The 27,312-nt window shown below is 41.4% G+C and overlaps 1 protein-coding gene across 4 annotated transcripts in view; it reads right to left on the bottom strand.

Moving 5' to 3' along the window:
* LOC107042904 (serine/threonine-protein phosphatase 6 regulatory subunit 3) overlaps positions 1-27,312 on the bottom strand; it is a gene marked incomplete at its 5' end in the record, with an annotated part of 232,464 nt that overhangs the window by 10,097 nt on the left and 195,055 nt on the right. Inside the window, 1 exon segment of one of the 4 annotated variants that reach the window (XM_015264158.1) lies at positions 7,362-7,427. In XM_015264158.1, coding sequence (XP_015119644.1) covers positions 7,384-7,427 — 44 coding nt within the window. 4 annotated transcript variants of the gene reach the window in all.

Raw genomic sequence — 27,312 nt, 5'->3', positions numbered from 1 at the left:
CCCCCCCCCCCCCCCATCCCTCTCATGCCACCAGAACGAAGATCGCAGTCTGTCATTTCCTCCGCCTAACGGGAGTGGAGCCGTATGATGAGGACACCACTAACACTCTTACATTCCACTCACCGTCAGGCGTCCGCTTACCCCGCACTCCTGATTCGTCCAACTTCAACTTTTTATAAGATGAAAACTGAAGCCATGTGGAGGTTTTAAATCTAAAATTCGCATTTTCCCTTAGGTGAGCCATACATGTACACCCTCCCCTAGTACTTCTAGAAATCCCGAATTAGACAATGTCAATCGTTGAGACAATCGAAGGTTAACTCGCGAGGAATCACGTAGCGTAAGCCGCGGTTCCAGCCCTTTGACAAGAAATTTCACTTCGTCCACTAGAAGTTCGATGAGTCGTGATCGAACATTGTCACCTCGTAGAGGTAGTCTCTCGTGGAGAGCTAGCGATTTCAGTGACGATGATTATGAAAGGTATTACCAAAGTAACTCTCTGAGAAGTAGTCGCACGCGGCGTTATAATGACATGAGAAGTAATAATTATTATCAAAGGGAGAAAAATGGATTTAATTCTCAGCCCTCGCCAATCCAAATCGGTAAAATAGTAAATTCATGGAAAATCATTTCCAACAACAGAAAAAGATTCTGAGCAATTTCTCCTTCTCTTGGAAAACCTGTTGTCAATGAGTGGGATAAATGAATACCTTTCTGTCCCCTGTCTCTCCAAGATTTTCGAAGGTGCATATAGAGCCTGGTATCTTGTCAGTAAGAAATCGTGCTATTCGTGGAAAAATTCCGTGAAAGCCTTTCGTTACGAGTGGAAGAGAATCTTCCCTAAAAGGGAAGATTCAGACCTTCTTTGTTGAGTACGTAATCTGAAGATCGGGAAGACTGAAACATGCATAGAGTTTGCCAGCCGCGCCCAACTTATTTTTGAACGTACAGAAAGGCCACCCGAGTTTGAAAATCAGCTCGGACAAATTGTGACCGAATTCAGTTCGGGTCTGGCGTTCAAAATATTAAATCTTAATATAAAGAATTACACAGATCTTCTTCATTATGTTAAAAAACATAGCTACATTTTCAAGCAATGTAACGTAACAGAGAAATCGCGTTTCAGTTCGACGAAAACCCCTGAATTATATCAAATTGCCGAATCCCCTGAAATTAAAGTCGACGAGTTTGGAAGCGATAACGGCGACTTTAGTGATGAAGATCACAGTCGGCTCCCAGACTTATTGTTTACACAGACTAAGATGTTCACTGACTCTAGGAAAACTTCCAAGCCTTCCTTTGGGCAGAAAGAGACTAAAAAAAATCTCCAGTCATATAACAAGGTCCCAGCTAACACGAAGAGTAAACACACTAAGCCCTTCGATGCGTTCAAGTTTTTCTGTGGAAACTGTGGTCAACAAGATCACACGCTGCGTTTTTGTCAAAATCAGCGTAAAACGGTCTGTTACATATGTCGTGAAAGTAGTCACGAGACTAGGAATTGCACGAAAAATTCGGAAAACTCCAAAAGCCTTCAGTAACTCAGCTTCTAGTGACTGAACTAAAGAGCAAGGACGAGGTACCAAACGAAAATTTGACAGAACGCCATGAGCAAGCCCCACAGATTCCTATTCCTATCAGACAGACGAAAGACCTTGATAAATCAGATGAAGCTCGTAAACCGCTATGTTTCAGCGTCGTAAATGCACCAGACAACGAGAGCGAAATGTCTGATAGTGAGAAAGACACGATGTGCAAGGCGGTCTTAGGTGAAAAGAGCACTGAGTATCCCCAATTAACCTCGACTACGATCATCGAGGAAAATGCTGACGAGGATTGTAATCTCATATGTCCAAATATTGATTCAGGTAAAATCACGGGACGATCGTGGAGAACTCGCTTATTGCCACCTCACATGATTTGTCGACTTGTATAACGTAGTATTTACCGCGGGGAAGATCAAATTAAGGAACCGGATGAAACTACGCAAATACCGGTATAAATATCGATATCTGCTACCTTATTTGAGTGTTAGCACTTCTGAACGCGCTAAGCAGTATCAAATGAAAGACCTACAGCCAGACACGACCTCTAAAAAGGATATTAGAACAGCTGATAAAACAATTATTAAGACTCACAGTGAAAGAGGGTTCATAATTGATATTGGGGGAGTACATGGCCTCCAGTGGTTTAGCATTATGCCGAATTTGTCAACCGATCTCATTTTGGGGATGGACTTCTGGCTTTCCTTTAAAGTTCTTATTGATTCCTTTGATAGTACATGGACCCTAGCAGACAGTCAACATGAATATCCTCTGTCACAAGCCACCATAATACCATCCCAACTTTGTACGTTCACGTCTACCGAAACTGAACGACTGAAAAATGTTCTTGATGAACAGTTCGCGAAATTTGACAAAGAGTCAACCGGAAAAACTGATCTTATTGAACACATGATCAAACTAGACAATCCAAGTCCACATAGACAGAAACCATACCGTAGAAACGAAATAGTACGCAAATTTATTGACAATGAAGTCGAAAGACTGCTTTCAAAGTGTTACATAACTATTAATAATAGCGAGTGGGTGTGCTCTCCCGTAGTCGCCCCAAAATCCAACGCAGATTTACGATTTTGCGTTAATTACAAACACCTCAATCATCAAACTAAAAATCCTGCGTATCTACTTTATAACATGCGGTCAATATTGTCTCAATTACATCAGGCGAAAATAATCTCGACCATCGATATGAGTGAAGCGTTTCACCAAATCCTGATGGAAGAAAACAGTAGGAAGTACACCGCATTTGTCGTAGAAGTAAAAGGGTTATTTGAGTGGGTCCGGATGCCATACGGTTTAACAGGTGCCCCATCAACTTTTCTAAGATTGATGGACGTACTTAAAAGACAGATGGCGCATTCACAAACGCGGTTTGCCGAATAAATGGGTAAATCAAGTGTTCACTAATCTTGACGATTGGGTAATTGTGAACCAGGATTTTGACGAACACCTTCAAATTCACTCATTTGTTTTCGAAGTTTTTCGTGATGCCAAACGCATTATAAATTGTGAGAAGAGTCGCTTTGCGTGTACAGAAGTTTAATTCTTGGGATATATTATTGACGAATTTGGAATGAGGCCCAATCTCGAGAAAATTGACCCATCGTAGGGTTTTCAGTCCCTAGAGATCGTACACAACTACGACAATTCAATGGATTCTTCAACTGGTATCACAGACATTTAAAGAATATCGCAAAAGTTCAAGGTCCCTTTAATAAATTGACAATCCCAAGAGTCCCTTGGAAATGGAGAGAACTCGAGCAAAAATCGTTCGACGAAGTCAAACAAGCGTTAGTAACAGCTCGGTGATTGTTTGTCCCAATTTCCGGACAGCTATTTATTTTTTACACGGACGCCAGCGATTTCGGTTTAGGTGCAGTACTTGTCCAATATGACAATGAGACCGACAAAGAAAATTTAATTGAAGTCTTGAGTGGACCATTGCGTAGCGCGGAAATGCATTATACCACCACCGAAAAAAAAGCTTAGCTGTCGTTTGGGCCGTGGAAAAACTCCGGTGTTATTTTGGAGGAATGTCCTTTAAGGTCGTGACAGATCATCCAGCCCTTCAGTGGCTTCACTCGTTGAAAAACCTAACAGGCCGCCTAGCAAGGTGGCTATTTACCTTTATCAACACGATATCACGGTAGAACATCGTCGAGGTACAACCAACGAAGCACCAGACACGTTGTCAAGAATGTTTGACATCGATGTCGATTCCGGGGGGTGGGAAGAAGTTGTTAATGAAACAATTCAAAGTCGACCCTAATGCAATTCAATTCGTACTGAGGATTGGTATGGCAATAAGCTCAAGCTTGTTAAGAAATATCCTGAACGGTTCTCCGAATGGAAAATAGAGCGGGACGAAATGTTCTATTACCGTCCTGATTACGAGAAGGCCCTAATTGATGATGAAAACCCGTGGAAAAAGGTAGTCAAGCCGTCCGACGTATTGAAAATCCTTTCAGAAAATCACGACGCCCCCGAAGCAGGTCACTTATGTCAAGGAAAATTTTTAGATAGAATCCGTCAGAATTATTATTGGCCAGGGATGACTCGTGATGTCAAGAAATATGTGGAAGAGTGTGATGCTTGCATAAGAGTCAAATACAATCAAATTTCTAAAAGGTTCGCTCATGACCAGACCATTACTAACACCATGGAGTCAGTCGATACAGAAGTTTCGCAGACCCGAACGAAAAAAGACAATACTTGCATCGTTGTCGTTCAGGACTTGTTTACAACATATGTAGAGCTTTTCCCCGTCCAAAATAGATTCGGAAAAACTGTTGTCATGTTACTAGACACCGTTTTTGACCGTTGGGGAGCTCCAAAGTCCATCGTCACTGATAATGGACTCGAATATGTCAACCAACACGTCCGTATGGTCCTTGAAGCCAGGGGTATCAAACAGGAGACCATTCCCGTGTATAACCCGCAAGGAAACCCTGTTGAGTGGGTAAATAGGACCATCAAACTAATAATGGCGATGTTTATTAACGAAAAACATAACGAGTGGGATGTCAATTTACCAAAAATTCAATTTGCATGCAACACTGTCCCACACGCCGTGTAGTAGGCTTTCTCCATTTTTCCTAAACCACGGTAGGGAAGGATCCGCAAAATACGTGTCGAAACCAGACAAGTGTCCGACAATCAGTAATGAATCAGTTACCGAATGGTTCAAAAGACTCAAGCAAATTGATAAGTTTCGACATAAGATCAAGCAGAAACTCAGAGAATATTCCGACAGCCCGGTGGCTTGGCGCAGTGGGTAAGTTCGTTGCTTCACATGCGAAAGGTTCCGAGTTCAAATCCCGGCCGGGTAGAATGGTGCGATCTAACCATTTAAAGTCTTGATCATCATCGCAGTATACCCTAACCGGGTCGAAGCGATGTAAAATAACGATAAGAAAAAAAAATTTCGACAAACGATTGTTGAAACTCAATAAGAACCGCGAAATAAATGTCGATATAAAAGAAGGAATAGAGGTATCTGATCCGAATAAAAAACTCAGTAATAGATCTCAGGGTTATTCGTCCAAATTCTCTCATCGTTATGTTGATCCTGCATTTATCAGTCGAATAATAAATCCGTAGATTGTGGAATTGGTAGACAAAGCAGGAAAGTTGATTGCTAAATAATATGTCACTGATCTCAAAATTCCTCGTCGCAGCTTACGTCGTCAATCATCTTCATTATCATCACCATGAGCGACAAGTCAACTTCGTCAACGGACTGGATGTCAACTAGTCAACTGAAGGAACTGGAGAAAAAACGGATCGAGATGGAAGCGGCGATCAAGTCCCTGACACTCGGAATAGAGAAAGCCAAGAGTGAGATGAGTTCCACTGCAGACTCTGAGAAGTCTGGCGACCATAATGAATCATCAGTTGACAAAGACAATTCTGATTATCACCCATCCACCTTGTCAAAACAGCCTGAAGCAGAAGTTCCCAAAGTAGAGACATGGGAACTTAATTTTGGTTTGATACCAAGGATGACAAAACCGACACCCAGCTCTTCAGTTACAGCAATGAAATCTGAAGAGCTAGAGAACATCAAGACCGAGGTTGCCCAACTGCTGGAGGCAATCCATAATATGCCACCTCCAAAATTCAAGCCGGCCTCCAGAACAAAACGGGTCAGTCAAACACAAATCGACAAAGAAAACTAGATGAGACGTAGGATCCCTGCCATTGGACATCCCCTGAAGCTGTCAACAACTACGGGAAAACCTTTGTTGACTCTGAAAATCCTAAAGCAAAGACAGCTTCATCAGTTGCTGTTCATCCACTGCCCCTGGAGAAAACACCAACATTTGACGAGATACTTCAGGAATTGGGAGTAGCCAAACCAACCAGCCAAACCAACCAGCCAAACCAAGTTTATGATGGACTGCTGACTTCTTGACCAGCAAACACTCACGGAACTCATTGTCAAACGAGCCAGGATGTTGGTAACCAAGATGGAAGCCACGAAAGTCGACCGTGGGACCCAGACCTTCGTTACAATCGCTGGAAAATCACTAATTGATGGGTGCCTGAATAGTCGATCCTACGAGCATCATTTCAAACACTGCTCACTTCGATACAGACCAGGATTTTGTCATGTCTGTGAAGCTGACGGCTACGAAAAAGAAGACTGCCCATACCCGTATGGCATTGAGAACGAGATGGCCCTGAATCGCTGTTTCAGATGTTCTGGCGATTTGAATTTATTCAATCCTGAGTGTCCAGATTGCAATATTCGTTTTCCTGGCCTCAGGGATTATCTGCGCCTCAACTACGCCAGCTGGCCAGTCTGGATGATTCCTGCTGACCACCATTTCCTCTTCGACGAGACACTAGTACGGCTGAAGAGACAGGTCAGAACCAAATTTACTGACCCCGGTGATCACCCAAACAGAGTTCGCCAGTTCCTCATCAGGGAGAACGCCCTTCGTAAAGGGAAGCCTGTCAATCCCGAGGCTTAATCTGCCCAGGAATTGTCAGAGGAGAAGCGAGACCTCAGTGTTGAAGCTCTCTTATCACCATTTGTCAAGGGAGCTCTTGAGGAAATCATGAAAGAACGACTCGAGTTGGAGGAAGGATCACAAGTCACCGTCATTGTTACCACCAAGGCCGCGAAGACCGTCAAGAAAACATAGAGCTGTCTCATTCATCACGCCATTGTCATTTTCATCTCATATTAACATTTTCCATTATTATTTAGTTCTTCCGTATTCGAGTACAGAGATCAAGAAGACAGAATGTCCTCTCAAGTATTAATTGTTATTTTGTCAGAAAAGACGGACAAGACTACGGACTGCTTTAATGTTTTATCTAATAATGTTTAGTTCCTTCTAGTTGCCAGTGACGTTGGGTTTCGAAGGAAGAGGGTGCGACACGATTATTTTCCCGATTATTTTCTCGAAATTGTCAAAATGGGCCATTCCGATAGAATAGACTCGTCCAAAGGAGACCCAACAATTAGGGCGTCGCCAACACTATTTCGATAATGGAGTTGCGCCGAATTATTGATTCGCCGACGGGCCGTACTCAACAAGTGCCCAGCGTGCCGAAGCACGTCACTCTCGTGTCGGGCGACACAGCGATAACGTTGTAACCATTTATTTGTTCTTTTGTAAGCGTCGTAACTTTCGACCCTGATTAAAATTGCAATCCGTGTGGAGTTCATTTCGATTTCATTATATTTGTTCTTTCAATTAACTTTCGTCATTTTATTTGTCAACCTGTCAAAGTACACAAGGAAAGTTGATTTCCGAGGCAGGAACGTAAGTAGCTCTTGGTTTTGTCGTATTCTCTCTCCTGGTATTCTCTATTTCTCTTTCTGGATCTCCGAAGGCGAACCACCCTTGAGTCCTAAGGCAAAGTTGAAAGCTAAAATTCATTAATTATTGCAATTTTACAAGTTGTCAATCTTGAGAAAATTGACTGGCGCCCAACAGTAAAATAAAATAAATCTATTTGCCTTGAGCCCCGACAGCTCCTGACCCAAGCCGCATCGCGTGAGATCTTACACGAAATTACAATATGTTTAATTATATTTAATTTAACTACAATATTTCGTTTAATAAAAATAAAAAAGATCTTGTCTCAGTGCATACAAGATTTTTCATGAAAATCAAAAGAAGGTAACATCTCCAAACTGTGTATTAAAGAGTCTATCTGCTACAAAAAACACCAAAAAGCAAGTTTTGGTGGAAAAAGATTGTGCCAAGTCCGTATGCGGGTTCGTTCACAAAAATGTAAGAAATCACAAAAAAAACCAAGTCTATGTTCGTTCATGTATCACTACTACATATGATGACTATGAACCTAAAGAAAAAAAAAGCGACAAGCACAATTTATCTGGTGAACGTACTTGGCGTGTCCCTCACTCAGTATCATACTGTAGAGATCAACTCAGATAATAATTATTAGGAAAAATAGGGGCGATTTTCTATTTCCAATCTTACATTCGAATAAAGACACAAAACAAAGCTCACTCTCTCTCCTCACAATAACCCTTAGTAACCATTCGAACCACATCATTCTCATTCTCATTCCAAGGGAGAGGAAGTGGATAGTTTAAATAACTCAATCGTAACACTGCTTCCCTTCTCTAAAGTTGTCGCCCTGACAACTTCCTACTGGAGCAGCTGATGCTTCTGGAGTTCTTAACGTCTCCAAAAATCTCAGTATCAGGGGCTCACAGCTCCGTCTTCCAACTTAAAAACCCTGACGAAAAATTACAATTGGAAGAGGTTTAATCTCTCATCATGTTTCATAATTTTGGTCTCAATTGATCAACGAAAAATTTCTCCCACTCATCTGTTCTCATGCCATAACAAGTCTCTAAAAATTCTGGTAGTTTTTGGTGTGGTTGATTTGAGGTAGAAGAAGAGTAATTCTTGATTTTGCTTCTTCTCTCTCTTCTTCTTCTTTTTCTCTTTCTCTCTTTTCCGAGGAAACTCCTTGATTCCACCATTTGAACCTAAACAGGCAAAATTCCAAACACAAGTACAAATAGAAAATTAGTCAGTAAATTGCCCAAGCTCTACAAAAAGAAACAACTACTACTACTCAAGCGCATTTTTACATTCAACAACTAATTAAGGCAAGCATTCACATTCTATTCATCAGACTCGGCGTCCCGAGCAACCTGTCCTTGGCGTCCCAAGGATATAACCTGAGGTATCATTTAAACATTTGTTCTCTAGCTAGGAACTGTTCCCAAACTGGGAATTCCTCACGACTGGAGGTTACCAATTCCCAAACTGCGACGTCCTCACGACTGGAGGATACCAATTCCCAAACTGGGACTTCCTCACGACTGGAGGATACCAATTCCCAAACTGGGACTTACCTGGAACACAGTTGTTCCAGACCAAAGTTCCATATACATTTTTATTCATCATAATGTGCCAATCTATTTACATGAACTATTTTCAATTTTCCACGAGGAAATTTTTGTATCCTATACACAACATCGTTAATTTTTGTTCTTATAATGTAAGGTCCATCCCAATCCTTTTGCAATTTCGGTGATTTTGCTTTGACTCTCTGGGGGAAGAAAAGCCAAACTTTCTCACCGACTTTGAATGCTAGCATATGAGCTTTTGTATCGGAATTTGTTTTCAAGTTGGCACTCTTCACTTCCAACGTCTTCCTCACGATATCATGGACATCATGAAGCCTCTCCTGAAGTTCCGATACGAATTCTGGAATGGTTTTGTCGGAAAGATCATCTCTAGAGGGAACTTTTCCGCGAATCAAATCCAGAGGTAATCGCAGTTCGTGTCCCAACATTGGCATTGCCGGGCTGAATTCCGTTGTTTGATGTTTTGACGATCGGTAAGCCAATAGAAATAATGGAAGCCATTGATCCCAATCCTTCTGATTGTCGGCGACAAACGTGGCCAAGTAATTGAGAATCGTACGGTTGAGTCTTTCTACCATTCCATTAGACTGCGGTCGTAACGGAGTAGTCCTGGTTTTTCTCACGTCCAGTAATTTCATGACTTCATAAAAGATTTTGGACTCGAAGTTCCTGCCTTGATCCGAGTGCAATTCATATGGAATTCCGAAACGTGAGAATACTTGGGTCACCAACGCTTCAGTCACAGTTGTGGCTTGATGATCGGGGAGAGCAATCGCCTCAGGCCACCTTGTAAAGTAATCCGTGATAACCAACATATACCGATTTCTACGTGATGATTCAGGCAATGGACCCAGGATGTCCACAGCAACTCTCTCAAATGGATTCCCGACATTATAAATTTGCAATTTAGCTTTACCCTGTTGTCTGGGATCATTTTTAGCAAAGCAACATTTCTTGCACCACATCTCAACATCAGACTTGCAAGAAGTCCAGTAGAATTTTTCCCTGATTTTAGCCAGCGTTTTATTCACTCCGAAATGTCCACCAGTTGGTGAATTGTGAGCTTCATTGAGTACCTGAGGGATGTGACTTCTGGGAATGACCAACTGATAACGAATGCTCCTCTGATTCGGAGCTTCCCAGCGACGAAAGAGCCTGCCGCCGAGTAATTCCAGTGAATCCCAGTGGAGTAGATATAATTTCATCTCGTAATCGAGATGAGAAACCTCTTGCCACTCAGGGTGACGTCCTTTCTCTTTGCAGCACACGATGATTGACAAAATTGAATCGTTCAACTGAATTTCACGCCATTCGCGTTCGTCATCAGGCTGACAAATTGTGCGGTAGATTTTAACAGTTGATGCATCCTTTTTTTTGTTCCATTTGTCGCCTTTTTTACAATCGCAAGGTCTTCTAGACAAAACATCAGCATTTCCATGTTGTCGACCAGGACGGTGAATAATTTCGAAGTCGAACATGAACAATGACTCGAGCCACCTTGACATCGATCCTTCTGGATTCTCGAATGATAATAACCACGTCAAGGCGACATGATCAGTTCTGATCAAGAATTTCCCACCAAGTAATGACGAAAGTGTTCAACTGCCATGACAACTGCCAATAGTTCTTTTCTTGTCACACAGTAATTCTTTTGAGCGTTATTGAGACATTTTCTCCAGTAGGCGATGACTCTCTCATTTCCATCTTGAAGTTGTGACAGAGTAGCTCCAATAGCAAACGCCGAAGCATCAGTATCTAGAATAAATGACAAGTGCGGATTCGGTTGAGCTAAGATTGGGAAAGATGTGAGGACTTTTTTTAAACTTTCAAAAGCTGTTTGGCTAGCATCATCCCAGATGAAAAGTCTTGAGTTCTCAGTGAGACAATGTAACGGTTTTGCGATCATCACGAATCCTTTGACGTATCTGCGGTAGTACGAACACAATCCTAAGAAGCTTTGGAGGTCAGATTTAGAAGTTGGAATAAGCCAGCTGACGATAGAGTCAATCTTACTTGGATCACATTTAATTCCATCACCTGAGACAATATGTCCGAGATACAGCACTTCATGTTGAAAAAATGTGCATTTCTTTCGATTGATTTTCAGTTTTGCTGTGGAAAGTCTAGAAAGAATCGTTCGGAGATTCCTGAAGTGTTCTTCCGTATCTTTCCCAAACACGATAACATCGTCCAAAAATACTATACAAATCTTCCAAACAAGTCCTTTCAGTACTTCATTCATGACCCTGATGAATGTGGCAGGAGCGTTACACAATCCAAAGGGCATAACTGTGAATTGCCATAATTCAGTGCCAATAGCAAATGCAGTTACTTCTCTTGTCTTCTGGAGCCATCTCAACCTGCCAATATCCACTTTTCAGGTCGATCGTAGAAAACCATTTCGATCACGCGGTTGCATCAAAGATAACAACAGGGATTGGCAAGGAGGTAGCTTCTTTTTTTGTGACGTTATGGACTTCTCTAAATTCCACCCAAAATCTTATATTCCCATCTCTTTTCGGGTGTAAAATAACTGGAGATGACCATGGGCTAGTACTTGGTTCAATTACTTTCTGTTCTAACATTGGCCCAATCAAATCATAAACTTTATTGCGATAATGAAGAGGTACTCTTCTGAGAGGTTGCTTGATAGGTTTTGAATTTTCAATGATGATTTTGTGCTGGTTTTTCTTGAAACGACCTAAATCATTATCATTTTTAGAGCAAACATGTTGGAATTGAAGCAGTAAATCAAGAAATTTCTGTTTCTGTGGAAAGTTCAGTAGTCTGGTTGAGAATTGGAATAAAGTCTCTAAAAATTCAGGTAGTTTTTGGTTTTGGTGTGGTTGATTTGAGGTAGAAGAAGAGTAATTCTTGATCTCGCGAACAGACACGATTTTTTTTTCTGTTACCAAGCGTGGTTTTTTCTCTGAGAATTTGTTGGAAATCTTGAAATAGTCCACTTTTGAATAAGAAATCCAATCTACGAATGCAGTCTTCAACTATGTCAGCCAGTGCAAAATCCAAATTTACTGATAGCTGGCCAATTTGAATTTTCGTGTTTTGAATGGAGTAGTAATGGAAATTTGTCCTGGCTACAGTTAGAATATTGAGTGGTAGATCAACTTTTTTGAAGGCTGCAGAATTTTTGCATCAGAATTTAGGGTTGAGAATGGAAATATCAGAGGCAGAATCGATTAATAGGTTCACATTCTTGATCATCTATTTTTCCAGTCAGTGTCAGATTTCAATTCATCATTCTCCCATCAATAATGGAATGATAACATCTTTTGAAATCTTGATTTTCTTGAGTCAATCCATCCCCCGTTGGATTGACTCCAATTAGTTTTCCGACTGAGGTGAGTTATCAGTCGAGTTCTTAGGTGTTTCCCTCCCGTTATGAATGCATCTGCAGCTCTGTGTGTTGTTATTTCTACGGTAATTGTTCTGATTGTAATTCTGCGTCCTATTGTTATTACGATAATCATTCGGATGTCTCTTTTTGTGATGAAATTGAGCTGAAGACTTCCTACAAAAATTGTTGCTGTTTTGTAATTTTTTCGGACATTCAGATGAATAATGGCCGAAAGATTTGCAATGGTAGCACTGGATATGAGCTTTTTTGTTTGGAGGAAATTTCCCAGCATGTTCTTGCTGTTTTTTTTTTTTTTTTATATTTCGGCCCTTTCTGCCCTCTGATTGGCTAATCGGCCCTATCCAACCCGATGCATGCGACTGTGGATTCTACACTGCACCGCATTCGCACTCCTATAGAACATAGGAGTAGCATGGGAAACCACAGAAAACCCATGCCGGTACAGGCGGTCACTATATTAGCGACCTCCCGCTCGCCGGAGCCTCCGGTTGAAAAACTCGGTTCCACGGGGAATCGAACTCACAACCTTTCGCACACTAGGCTCGCACCTAGCCGCTTCGGCCACCGACGTCGGTTATTTCTTGCTGTTTGGATGAAAAATTGCAAGGGTTAAATTTTTCTCTTCGTTTTTTCATCAATGTATCTTTCTTCACGTAAAGTGATCTTGATGGACTCAAGTTCTGTGGCTCGTTCTAAAGCGATAAGTAGAGACTCAATACGTTCCGAACGTAATTGATGAGCTACTTGGTCATTACGAAGGCCACGAATAAAATATTTGCAAGCTATTTTATCTCTTTCAACTGGAGGAATACTCGGATAAGCAAGGCGAGCTAAATTCTGGATTTCTTCTCCAAATGTTTTAAGGGTTTCGTTCTCACGACGTTTACGATAGTCAAGTTGGTTGTTATTCATGCGCGCAAAATGTTCATCACCGAATTCTTGTTCCAAGATTTCAATTAATTTGTCGCAATTCTTCAGATCACAATTATTCAAGGATTCGAGAATCTCTGAGGCTTTACCGCGCAAAGATGTGGCTAACTTCGCGGCTTTTGTTAATTCAGACCATGTATTATGTTCAGCAGCAATTTCGAATTGTTTTCTATAATGGAGAAAAGGTTTAGAACCATCATAAACGTCAGGTTTGATTTTTTCATTCTTCGAAGCATTAGCATTACTACCAAGCAAGGAAGTAGAGTGAGATGCACAAGCAAAAGCGTTCAAATTACTACTGGTAGAAGCAATACAAGTAGGAATATTATCTGTAATTGGCTGTTGCCCTGCTGAGTGTGATGTTCCTCGGAATGGTGGATGTGCTGCTAAGCCTGTTGAAGTAGATGCACCTAGTGGAACCGTTGGTGTTGGTGTAGCTACCGAAACTGGAGGGGCTGCTGGTGCTGGTGGAATTACAGGAGCTGGTGGAGCGACTGAAGCTGGTGGAACAGCAGGCATTGGTTGTCTTTCGCGTAGCAATTCCATCATTGTATTGCGAATATCACCTAAAAAGTTCTGATGCTGTTCCTGAAGTCGCTGCTGTAAATTGTCGTTCATGGCTGCTGCAAGTCTCATCTCTGCTGCTTGAATCCCTTGGTCGAATCTCTCCTGTATGGCAAGGAAACGAGCGTCAATGTCTTGCCTTAAAATTCTCTCCAATGGATTTGGGAAGCCATGGAATCCTCTCCGTAATGGATCTCCAACATCTCCAATGTCGAATTCATTTTCAGAATGGCTCGAATCTCCGTCATCAGCATCCGCCATGGCGCAAACACCACAAATGTCACTTCACTCAGATTTGTGAAGGGGCAAAACTTTTCAATCAATCAATTGATTTCTTCTCGATTTATTTTCAGACAGTTTATTTGAAATGTTGGTTTTACTTCTGACACCAAATGTAGAGGTCAACTCAGATAATAATTATCAGGAAAAATAGGGGCGATTTATTATTTCCAATCTTACATTTGAATAAAAACACAAAACAAATCACACTCTCTCTCCTTATAAGAACCCTTAGTAACCATTCGAACCACATCATTCTCATTCTCATTCCAAGGGAGGGGAAGTGAATAGTTTAAATAACTCAATCGTAACAATACTAATTATCATTCATTAAACCACTGGTCAATAAAACAAGAACTATGTAAATGGATAAGATAAGATAAGATAATAAGTTTATTGTCTAGAAGTTTAAACAAAAAAAATACAGAGAAGTAGAATCAAAATGGCAAAAGGTGAAGAAAAAAGAAAGAAATACAGTAAGATAAAATAGAATAGAAGAAATCAGCAGTATTTAGCAGAAGAAGCGGAGGGCTCAGGTTAGAGTACAGCTATAAGAGAAGATAGTGATGCAAAGTCAACACTAAGCTAGAGCTCCCTCTCCAAAAGCCAACGCCGCAGGTGAGACTTGAAGGCCATGACTGATGGAAGGTTTCTGATGTGCACAGGAATACTGTTCCAGATCTCGGGCCCACCAACTACCAAGGCAGCCCTATAAGTCTCCGTGCGGAAATTAAGGACTACCAAAGCCTGCTGGGCCAAGACTAGCCGACGAGGCCTGGAGGACAAGTACTCGGCAAAAAGATCAGCCAGGAAAGATGGAGAGCCAGATTCCATTACCCGGAACATGAGCACTGCAACAGCTGAGGTCCTGTAGCTCGAGATAGAGAGCCACCCAAGCGCGCATCGTGGGCCAGAGATCGAAGCATCCCTCGGCAAGGACAAATCTCACGGCTCTATTCACCAAGCGCTGGAGCTGCCCATCAAGTACAGAGCCAATCCCCTGCAGGACGCCCAGGCAATAAAAAATATGAGGAAAGATCAGGGCATTTACCAGCAGCTTGCGTAAGGGAGCATCCGTGTATCCACGAAGAGAGTATAGTTGGTAGAAAGTACGGTTGATCTTGGAGGTAACATGGCGAACGTGGGGGCAGAAAGTCAGTTTGCTGTCGATGAAAACACCCAAATTCCTGACACAGTCGACCACTTCAATGCTAGAGCCATGGTTCCCAAGCGGAGGCAGACTAGGCAGGTCCAGTGCATTAATCAAGCGTTTAGAGCCGAGGAAGATAGCCTTAGTCTTGCCAACATTGAGCTGGAGACGGTTTGCCGCCGCCCACGCCTGTATCCGGCAGATATTTTCGTTAAGGCGAGCAATGCCTATGTGCAGCTCTGATGGGTGGCAGTGCAGATAGATCTGAAGATCATCAGCATATAGCAGGTGTTGAGCTTCAAGAATGGAGGCGCTAATGTCATTAATGAAGAGAGAGAAGAGCAGGGGGCCAAGTATGGATCCTTGGGGAACACCAGCATTGGTTTGGAGAAACTCAGACAAACCATGTTCTCCCCTCACTGCCTGCGAACGATCAGCCAAGTAGGAACGGAACCACGCCACAGCACTCATAGAGACCCCCAGGGCTGCAAGCTTCGCCAACAATATCGAATGAGACACGGTGTCAAATGCTTTAGAAAAATCAAACAGGACAAGGATCGTGACCTTCTGTTCATCAACACCACGTCGGACATAATTCATAAGTTTCAGTAAAGCAGTCTGGGTGCTATAGCCAGACCGGAAGCCGCATTGGAAGGGATTTAGCAGGTTATGCACTTGTACAAACTGAGATAGCTGCTTAAGAACCAGCCGCTCTAAAACTTTAGCAAGAAAAGGAACAATCGCAATCGGCCTGTAGTCTGACGGAGTTTTGGGTCTACTGATTTTGGGCACTGGTACGATGATGGAACGTTTCCAAGTAGAAGAAAAGACAGAATCAGTGAGCGACTTATTCATTAAGCAGGTAAGCCAATCAGCCACAGCCGGCAATGTAAGTAGCACCATCTTCTGCGAAATACAATCAGCTCCAGTGGCATTAGACTTGATGGAGGAGATAGCAGCAAGGACATCAGACACGCTGACTTCAGCAAAGTCAAAGTAAGAGTCACGGATTTCTCCAGGGGGAGAGGCAGCACTAGGTGACCAAGATAACAAATTCCCATGTGGTGTAGTGGAGACAGCGGCAAAGTGGGCGTTAAGAATCTCAGGTGAGATGACAAGACTGTTGAAAGAAACCGGGGTCAGTGCTAGATTACGCAGCTCTTTCCAGAGCGATGCTCCCGACAACCCAGACAATCGAGAATAATAATAATTAATTCGAGCATTTCTAAGGAGGGATTGGTGGAGGCTCCTCGCCAGGCGAAACTCTACCAGCCGGTCGTGGGAGCGATTACGTTGGGACCGCCTGTAAAGCGACCGAACATGTTTCTCAGATGACCGCAACGCCTCGGTAAGCCAGGGAGCAGCCTTAATCGTATTCACCTTCGTCCGGCGCAACGGGGCATGGGTATCAACCAAGGAAAGATAGGTATCAGTGAAGGTAGCGGTCAGACTGTCGGCATCAGCATCTAGCGTAGAAATCCTTTGAAGCATGCTCCGAAAATCATCCGGAAATCATAAATGGAAAAAAGTTCGGAGCTCTATGGGAAATTGTACACAAAATTAAGTCGCAATTCTCATGATTTACTCGTACTGATGAAAACCGTATGAAAAGGAAGTATAAAAAAAAATTAATGAGTGAGGTGTTCATTGCCACATGCTCGCTGCCCCCTGCTTGTTTGTAGCAGATTTCAATTTTGGTGGGTTATCTATTAGTATAATTTCTTTCTTCTTCTATTGAAGTCTACAGGGCAAGTCATTTTTTATGTAACTTGTAGAAAAATCATGCATATATTTTTGGAATTTCTCAGCCACCTTGTTGATTCTATACTTTCGAACGATAATAACAAAGAAATATCAAAATGTAAACAAACACGAGTTATATTTATGACACGACTCCACGTGCAGCTGACGAGGTGGTGTGAGAATATAACCCGAGATTTCCCGACGCAGCAAGACAACACTCGTGAGCAGTATAGCCCTCCCCCTCTATTTTGAGATATTACTCGAGATTATCACATCGATTCCGAGATATCGGTTATCGAATCGAAAACCAAAACAAAGCAAGGAGATAACTGGTTTTGGTAAAATTTGTCGCGCTCCTATCTATTTACATTGGGAATCGGGAATATTAGGAGAGGGGGAAGGCGCTTCGGAATAAGTATCACGGTAGGTGCGAGTCGCTGCATACGTCCTTGGCACGTATCTCTACCGCAATACTTGATATGTTACGATCGAGCTGCATAAAGATCATCAAAACAAGTATTTTGAAAAAAAAAATTTTTGCAATCGGTGGAGTAGTTCTTGAGATATTGAGAAAAAACCAAATTTAAACAAGTTGTTATATCTCAGGAACTCCTGGACCGATCGGATTGAAACAGCGCGCCAAAGTTCAGCTCAATAATAACTACAATGAGCCAAAATTTCAGATTGTTGTCTACAAATTTCAACTGTAGTTATGTTGGATTGTCTAAAAATTGCTCACCAAAACCCAAGTTGTCGGATACATACATACATACATGATCCTAAAAACATCATTTCTTCACATTTCATGATATTCTCAATTACTTGCAATCAAAATTAGAAAATCGAAAAATCGGTGAAAACGAGACTCCCATTGAAAAACAACGAATGAAAGCAAAAACACTGATTCGACGCTACTGACCTTTAAACATCAGTAAATCGACTTCAATTGGTCTCATGTTGGACATTTTTCGAATTTTTATTAATGTGTAAAGACAGGAATTCAATTTCCGACCCTGAAAGCAAGCTATGTCGTGTTACGGCAAGCGATCAAATTTAAGGGAACAAAATGGAATTTTTTTCAAAAATTCAAATGTCGGCGACGGAAAATTTGATCGATCCAAAAATTTAGGGATAGATTTGTATTATACAGTATTCACGGGAAGAAATCGCGGACTGAATCAGAAACAACCACTTTTTGCTTCCGGATTGGAAGCTTGGTAATCGTGATTTTTTTCGATTTCTCAATTTTGGGTGTAAATATCGAGAAATGTTATGAAACGTGAAGAAATGTTTTTAAAAAATTTCTGTATGTATGCACATGTGTATTTGTATGTCCAGAACTGTCCCCATAACTCGAGAATTATTGAGGCAAAGACGCTGAAATTCTGGCTGCTAATTGGTACTACTGAAACTCAAATTTGTGCTAAATTTTCGCTCGATCGGTTGAGCGGTTCTTGAGATATAACTATTTTTCGGAAATCATTTTTTGTCGATATCTCCTGAACCATTCGACATATTCAATTTTTTTTTTCAAAATACTTGTCATATGATGATACCTATTTACTTTTTAAGTGGTCGTAGCTCATCACCGAATATAGTTGGTCGCATGGTAAGACAATCCCCGCCCCGTGTATTTTATGATTTCGAGAAAAAAAAAAAGTTGAACTAAATAAATTTATTCCACGTTCACTGGTAATTTTGAACGTTCAATAAATAGGAAATGAGAATATGGAAGCGAAATAGTTGCTAAATAATCCAAGACCTCGATTTGAAAAAGTGCCAAATTATGAAATTTTGTGGTTAACTGTGGAGATTATCAGCGAATTGAATTTTCAGAAGATTTTAATAATTCATTGGCATAAGTCTCGACCGAAAAAAGAAGATGATGTGTTCTATATATTTGAAAGTAGGAATTGTAACGAGATTTTCTCGTTACAGGTAAACTGTTTTACCTACAGGAAAACCCATGAGTTAAGAATGGTTGGAGTGAAGGAAGGTCAGAAGAGAGACATCTAACGCCAGCTGAAGAAGCTGAGCGCGAGATGAGTGTCATCTAGCGACGGCTTAAGAGAACCGCGCGTGAGGTGAATAGACCAATAAAATAATACCGAGAGGTGTGGTTTGGGTGAAACCACAAACCACATCTGAGCATTATTATTGGGCTGTCGATACACTGTGGCCATATTTGGAAATCCGCTCAGCTGTATTTGGGGAAAAAGGGCCAATGTACAGGCGTTCCAACTGGGCGACTCCAAAGGAACTATCGACTTTTTGTTGGACTAGAGACCAACGGCTAGGTGAGAGGACTAGCGCCCCCTCGATTGCCGACGAGGTGATTGGTGGTGGTGGGGTAACGGATGACCTACCGTCGCTGAGATATTCAGACTAGGAGGAGAAGGCCCTAGGAGATTTCGAAACGGTCGGCGACGGACGCTGGAGTCGAGCGTTAGCGTCCCACAAATAGAATGAATGGATTACTTTGGTCACGTGAGGTACATTTATTTCACGTTTCCAGGTATCCAGATCCTGAGACGAAAGAAGTGGTGTTGGCGTGGATCCGTAGGCCGGCAGTTTGGCCAACTCCTGGAGACCCGATCGCATGTGCCTCCACGACGAGTAGTCTAGGTGTTGGCCCGCGACGATATTGCTTTTACCGAGCGTTGAGGATAAGTCGGGGTGGGCACAGGTGGATGAGAAAGAGTCTCCAGATGCCTGTGTCGTATGTGCCTCTCAATGTTCGGCGCCCTGCGGGGTGAGAAGGATTCGCAGGTAATCTTCGACTTCTCCAGAGTTGAGCCACTCTGGAGAGAAAAGCAATACACGTCAAAGGAGTGGAAACATCCTCGATGACGGAAACATGGAGAAATATCTCCTGACAAATACGCTTTATCCGCATTATTCAGTCGGAATCGACTGATAAGGAAAGTGAAATACTCCTAGTATGGTAGACCTCGCCCACTCTACCGCATCACGCTGATGCTGGCTCAGCATTGTTAGCCCCGCCACAAGAAGTCCTCGGAGTAACGATTCTGCCTCCGAGGCCGGTTTTCCGTTGGACTTTCCATAAAAGTCCCGCTGGCGCCCAACATATTGAGCGATAGAGAAGACACCAAATTAGTTTGGGGTTTCTGTTGGTGAAGCACCAGCAAAAATCCCTTACAGAATACAAATTTTTATGGATTTTTCATTCATGAAGTTTTTGTGTGATAAGAAAAAATCAAAGACGGCGGGGATTGCCTTATTATGCCACCACTTAAGGGTTAATTGGATTGAAAAAAGACCATTACACCCTAAGTAATGTAGTTTTATTCTGATTTTTCCATTTCTTCGCTGAAATTGTTTGTTCGCACAATAATTTGGAAAATAATCGAGATAGAAACTTGAAATATGGGATGATTTTAGGTCTTATGGTAACAAAGTTTGTGATTCTGGATAAATGGAATCGGACCAGTTGTATCCGTCATTTTTAAAAGCGGACCATTAGGAGATATTCAACTTTGTATGCGAAATTCTTCTCCGCAATATCTCAAAAACTATTCCATTTCAATTTTTTCCTCGAAAAGTGCGTTGTGATGTCATCTATCTAGATCCGACAAAATATGAGTACCATGCCATTGAAATTTTTCAAGATATTGTCGTTTTTGAATTTTTTTCGTCGGAATTCACTTTTGCGCACTATAACACGAGAGAAAGTCTTTGAAACCTTTTGAATCTGGGGTTCTTAGTTAAGATTCTCAAGAAACATTTTTATATCAAATTTGTAACGAACATGTGGGAATGTTCGTTGGAAACACCACCGAGACCTGAAAACAACTTCCCTCACGACAGGAAAAGCCAATCCGTGGATAAATAATTAGGGTGAGAGAGAGAGAGAGAGAGAGAGAGAGAGAGAGAGAGAGATTTCTGTTTTCCACTCTGGTGCAGATTTTTGGATTTTTAAGGGTTCCCACTTCGGTGGAGTTTTTGGATTGAAGTAGGCCCATTTTGAATGGAGTTGAGTCTAGAGTTTCCCATTTCGATGGAGGATTTTGAGCTTAGTTTTCCCCGTTCCGACGGAGAATTTTAAGTCTAGCATTTCCCACCCCGGTGGAGAATTTTGGGTTTAGAGTTCCCGGAATGGCGTAGTAAATTTTTAGTTTTGGAATTTTGGGATTGGGTGTAGAGTATAATTTTTTTTTGGCAAGATCTGTTAATTACGTGTTTTTGAGGGCCCGTAAAGTCAACGCGAAGAAGGACCAACATATCGACTCATCCGGTTTCTTTATGGGGTTCACCCTATTGTTAATCTTACGGGAAATCGATCAGGTTCGGCTGAAATGCCGGCGCTCCAAATTACAATGGATTTTATGGGGATTAATTGGTTACGTTTTAGTTTTTCGGTGGAAGGTCACGTGGAACAAGTGCAACCCTTGTATCCAGTGAATTGCCAGGTTGCTTTAGAGTTTTTGGAAAATTAGGAGAGTTAGTTAGGAATATCGGTCTTTTAAGTCTGTGAATCCCGGAGAACCGATCCGTGGGAGGCGCCAAAAGCCCTTAGTAATTATCCGAACGTCCGTCAGTTCGGTTCAGTTCGTTTAAATCATTTATTAGCTGAGCTTTGGTGAATTAAAATGTTAGGAAATATTAATTTAGATTTTTGGATAGTTACGCCTTTAATCTCCCCGAATTAATTCGGTGGCTCCCTCGAGGCTTACACCTCTGAGGAGAAAACGTCTCCACCAATCAGAGCGCAGCTCGGTTGGTCGGAAGTCCCGCGGGCCCGGTGTGTCGCAGCACTGACCTCCGAAATCAGTTCCGCGTTGACCGTCATCAATCAGTAGTCGCGTGTGAACTTCTGTGTGCCCACACAACGCAATTGTGCGATTCGGATTATTGTGCCTTTCGGAGAAGCTGTAAAGATTAAGGATGGTCCGAAAAGGGAAGAGGACCATTAAACATGGAAAAACACTGACTTTTCTGGAATTTTTCCCCTAATTTCGAGCCATTTCCGAATGGCATCGTTTCCCCTTTATAGCGGTATCCCTCGCGTCGTCCCCAGCCACGTGCAGTCGTTGATCACCCCTCTAGTAGAATCTAGAGGCCCTGATTGGGCATTTTTTTGGCATTTTGTTGGGCATTATCCCTTATCCCGGATTTTTATCCGCGTGTCCTTCCGATTTTTGGATCGGCAATTGCACCCAAATCGGTTCGGTAAAGAGTTCTCGCGCCTTNGCCCTGATTGGGCATTTTTTTGGCATTTTGTTGGGCATTATCCCTTATCCCGGATTTTTATCCGCGTGTCCTTCCGATTTTTGGATCGGCAATTGCACCCAAATCGGTTCGGTAAAGAGTTCTCGCGCCTTCCGGATTATCCCGGTCATCTTTGAGATTATTTTCGGGTTCAGTAAGTGTGTTTGGTCGGTAGTGGAATTCCTGCGTCTTTTCCCAGTCGAAATCTGACGATTTTCGACTTGGGCTATTTCCTTCTCCCTCATTCCTAGGGCGAGGAGTATCTCTATTACATCCTATGTAAAAATTGCGTAGAGTTTTCCCCTCGCGGCACCCCGCTGACGCGCCAACGAGTGGTGGCTCTCGCTTCCCGTAAGTGTTCCGTCGTTTAAATTTCCCTCCAGAGGTAAATTAATCCGGAGTGGTTCCCAATGATCCCAAAATTATAATTTTGGTGTCATGGGCTTCGCTTGACCTTCCCGAGCAATTTGGCTTTGGGTTGTTGAAAATTGACTCTACCGATTTTCCGCTACGGCGAGTTTAGTTTTAGCTAATTTTTATTTCCTTCCGCCGGACACTATGCGTGTACTGGTGAGTTCATTTTCTCGCTCTCTCACTCTCACAGGGATTCGCATACCTTTCCCTTCATTTCTCGACATTCTCGAGTATTTCGGTTTGATGACCTCACCTGTGGTCGAGTTAATCGAAGTATTATTTTCGGACTATATAGTAAACTTTAAAGTATTATTTTCAAATCATTATTTGTCATTTAATCAGGTATTGTCATGAATCTTTTTTTTTGTGAGATCAATGCGAAGAGAAAATCATGTAAATTAATAATTTTTACAAATTTCAATAGTGAAATACGTAAGAACAATGTCGATTTCTTCTTTTTTTTTGTAGTTTTGACCACCCAATACCCGTCTCCACCTGAAATCCACCCCTCTCTCCACAACCTAGCACACTGAGCGAACCAAGGACCGTTACCTTTCCTCAGAAATCTAGTTTTCTTCTTTTTTGAGTAAATTTTTGAGGTTTTTGAATTAGAATTAATTTTGTAGACTCCTCCGGTTTGGCAATTCCGGCTAAAAATTACCTGGCGCCCGTAGATTTTTGCATTTCTGAGTTTAACTAGATCAAGGGGAAGAAGGCATAAGAATGACCATTTTTTAAATGCATGTTTTCAAACATGCATTGAGATCCATTCGAAAGCCTACTACCAATGAAATTCGTAGAAATGAAAATAGAAGAAGAAAAATACGCGGAGAGTAGCAGTCATATGCAGGGTTAATCATATTTCGCAGATGAGAGTTTTCGACGTGACATTATCAAATACCGTGGAGCGTCATAAATTTTACCTGTGGTGCTTCATAAATATCAAAAAGTGTCATAGACCTACTCATAGGAAGGTTCAACTGAAACATCACGACGTTCAAAAGTTACAGGCACGCACGCCGGATGATCACAAAGATGATAAGGTCACGAGGGTCATGGCCAAGGCCAAACGTCGCCGGAAACATACGTCGCAAGAATTATGCCTCCCAAGAGTCAAAAGTTGCCAGGGTTAAATCACACAGGCAAGGTAATCTGAAAGGTGGAATTACCAAAAAAGTCGACCGAGAGACGCAGGCAGCGACAAGCAGGGTCCAACAATCATGAATACCAAAAAAAAAAGAAGTACGAAGGATCATAGTAAGGGTCAAATACGAGAAGAAGTTCGGATGATCCTTCGTAATTGTTCTGCTTGCCTGCACCTCATTCTTGATCCTCGTGATTTTGAGACTGGCCTCTTCCGCAGGTGGGAGATAAATCAAGAGAGATCATTCGAAGGCGATCCCGTTTGACCTTTGTGGTTATTTCACTCTTGAAATTATTCACCCTGACTTTGTTGTTTGGCCCCAGTGTGCGTTTGGTCATTATGAGTTATAGTGGTTATGAAGTTTGATCCTTGCGAGGTATGACCGTTGCTATGTTTCACTCTCGGTTCATTCCCAATCGCTTGGCATGGCCCTCATGTGGTATGATTCTTACGACATTTGGCCTTCCCGATAGGAAAAGATATCATGGTTTTGCTCATGCCAATGAAGGGCTTTAAATGAGTTTTTGACATGCCAAATAGCTTGAAAATCCCTCATGTAATTTACCTAGTTTATGACAAATCAGAAACCATTTAATTTACCTGAGGTAATTTACTTGCCCAACCCTGGTCATATGTAATCTGTCAAATGGCTTCGCACTGCTTTTTTCAATTTGGGATTTGACGTAAAATTGCTCGCATAATATCGGCAATTTAATCAACCGATATACTAGTAAATACAGCAAAGAATACTCCAGTACATATAATTACGTGGAATTATCCACATCTGAAAATTTTGTGGTCTGTCGAGTCGTAATGATGAATTCCATACATCGGTCGGATTATAGATTTATTAAGTGCAGCTGCAATTTTTCCATAATATTCATTCTTCTTGGGTAGTTTCCTGAGAATTTTTACTCAACCATCATTTTCCTCACGTAATTCCCGGACTATAATTCCTCTACCTTTATTTCCTTGCGTAGTTCTCCGTCATTAGTCCCTCAATACTCATTCTCATCATTTTGAAATTTTCACCTGGACGCATGAAACAATGAAAATATTTGAGTATTGCTAATCCCGTGTAATAAGGTGATTTCTAGTCCAGAAAATTTGGCACCACCATCTCAGGAATCCATGACACAGTTTATCCTTTTCCCGACAGTTCGTCGCCAGCATCCCAGGAAGCCTCGACGCACACCGATCCACTTGAGTCCCAACCTCTCCTTCTCCGCCCAGGGAATATTCAAGACCCACGACACCGAACCAATCCCAGTGTTTCTAGCTTGAAGGCTCCCTTCCTTTCAAATTTCTAACGAATCCTGATACTCTCCTGAAAAAAGATCCCTTCCACCGCTCCAGAACCGATTAGTGAGAACCTTTAGATTTTCCCGAATCTCGAGCACATGAAAGCAGCGACTTTACGCTAACGATTCAATACAGTCCACTTAATTATGTTATTCGCGTAAAGTATACAATCCGGAATATTAAGTTAAAATATACTTGTTATAAAAAAGGACATCTTTCGTATTCCTATTATTTTTATTCATTCCAACATCCAAATAAGGCAGACCGCGGTGTTTGGAAATATCACCGACAATAGATGTTCCGAAAAATGAAAATTTAATCCTATGGATGTTCGTAAATTGTTGTTTTTACGTCTTCATTGTCGACAATCACAATTCCATTCTGGAAAAATTTCATTTCAAACATAATCTCCATACAGACTTTTCTTTTTTTAACGTTTCGCCCATCCTACTGTCGATCGTCACCGGAACATATCCACGTCAAAAGGTGACGATACCCATCACATCTGTTGAATTTTAAAATCGTCCTCGTATCCTTAGGTATCAATTTTTGGAAATCAAAAAACTTCAGGTACGGCACAATATAATAATGGTGCGATTGCAGTTTTTGTGGTTTACAAAAATGAATAACTATAGACACGAGGACGATTCTAAAATTCAACACATGCAAGGGGTACTGGAATGCTGTTCAACTTTTGTAGGCGAATATCAAAGCTTTCATGGGTGCCCCATTTGGCCCTAAGTTTCCGGACATATTACTTGAAATGATTTTATTACTTGACCTTTACAGGTTTGAATTGAACCATTTGCAAAAAATTTAAAAATCTGAACAAAAACTAGAAAGTGTACTTCTGGAGGAAGATTGATGAAATAATGACAAAATTGAAATTGTTGGATATTACGAGCATTTTCTATTGATAATTTATAAAAAATCAATTTTCCACCATAAAAATAATTTATTCGGAATCGTAACAAATAGTATATTGTGATATTAGTGCGTCAAGTTCCACTTTTTCACACGCACATGTTACACATCCTGTTTTTCTTTGGTACCTGTCGGGTCTACTGTTTGCAACGGTAGTGGGGGTAATGTGGTTGTTTTTGTGCACCAGCGTAAAATTTAAGAGCAACACCTACATAACCTCCCCATTCTTACATCATGCATTAAAGAAGGGAATTTATATAGCTTCCCACATCTTTGTGACGTCATAGGAAATGAGTGGATGGAATTTGGATGAGTTAGGAGGGTAACCAGAATTATTCTCAATATGAATGGGAATTCTTCCCATTTTTACATTGAAGAAAGGAATTTATATAGCGTTCCACAACTTTGTGACGTCATCGAAAGTGACTGGATAGGATTTGGATGATGTAGGAGGGGAACCACGATTATCCTCAATATGAATAACCAGAAAATTTTTACTGAAGAAAATGAATAGTCCAGACCGGGATTTCAACCCGGAACCCTCCGATTATGCATCGGGTGCTCTCCCAACGGAGGTATTCGGCTTCTAGTCATTTCTTCATTTCAAATATCTGGGACACATTGAGCTCTGCCGTTCTTCTTATGGCATTCATTTTTACATTAAAGAAGGGAATTTATACACATCCTGTGTATCCCCTTCAAAGCTTCGCTTTACGCACGAGAATTCACTTTACGCACACTAAACCGTTTCGAAAAGTGTACTTTTGACGCAGGTAATATAAAAATTAAAATTCAGAATTTTACCAGAAATCGATTTATGCATAAAAAATAAGGCTTCCGAAAGTGTAAACAAATTCAATCATTGATTTATAAACAATGAATATTTTAAAACAATAATAATTCTATGCAAAATGTAATTTGAATGACGCTGAATACTGATGATTTTTATCAAATTATTCTCACGTAACTGAATTGACAAATTTGATGATTGAAAATCGTTGAATCTATAGCATGGTCTGTACCAAACTGTGAAAGATACTTGGATTTTCTAATAGTCCATACGCTGAGTTGAGTATGCATTTTGAGAAAAATATTTGCAACAAAACTTTTCCTATAGTGATTAAGGCGTAAAATCTGCATTTCTTATTATGTCAGCTGAATCTTACCCCAATAGTATTATTATTTACAATTTGAAAGTTGGAATGCTCCTCTTGCGGCCATATTAGGACACACTGGAAAAAAGTTGAAACAAAAAATAAGCCAGGATTGACAGCAAAGCCAATGAGGTTTGATTGTTTCAAATATTGGGTATGTGAATATGACTCCACC

Source organism: Diachasma alloeum, unplaced genomic scaffold (genome assembly GCF_001412515.2).
Source record: "Diachasma alloeum isolate Michigan unplaced genomic scaffold, Dall2.0 Dall_scaffold_00535, whole genome shotgun sequence".
NCBI classification, from domain to species: Eukaryota; Metazoa; Arthropoda; class Insecta; order Hymenoptera; family Braconidae; genus Diachasma; species Diachasma alloeum.
This window is presented reverse-complemented; position numbering and strand designations above follow the sequence as displayed.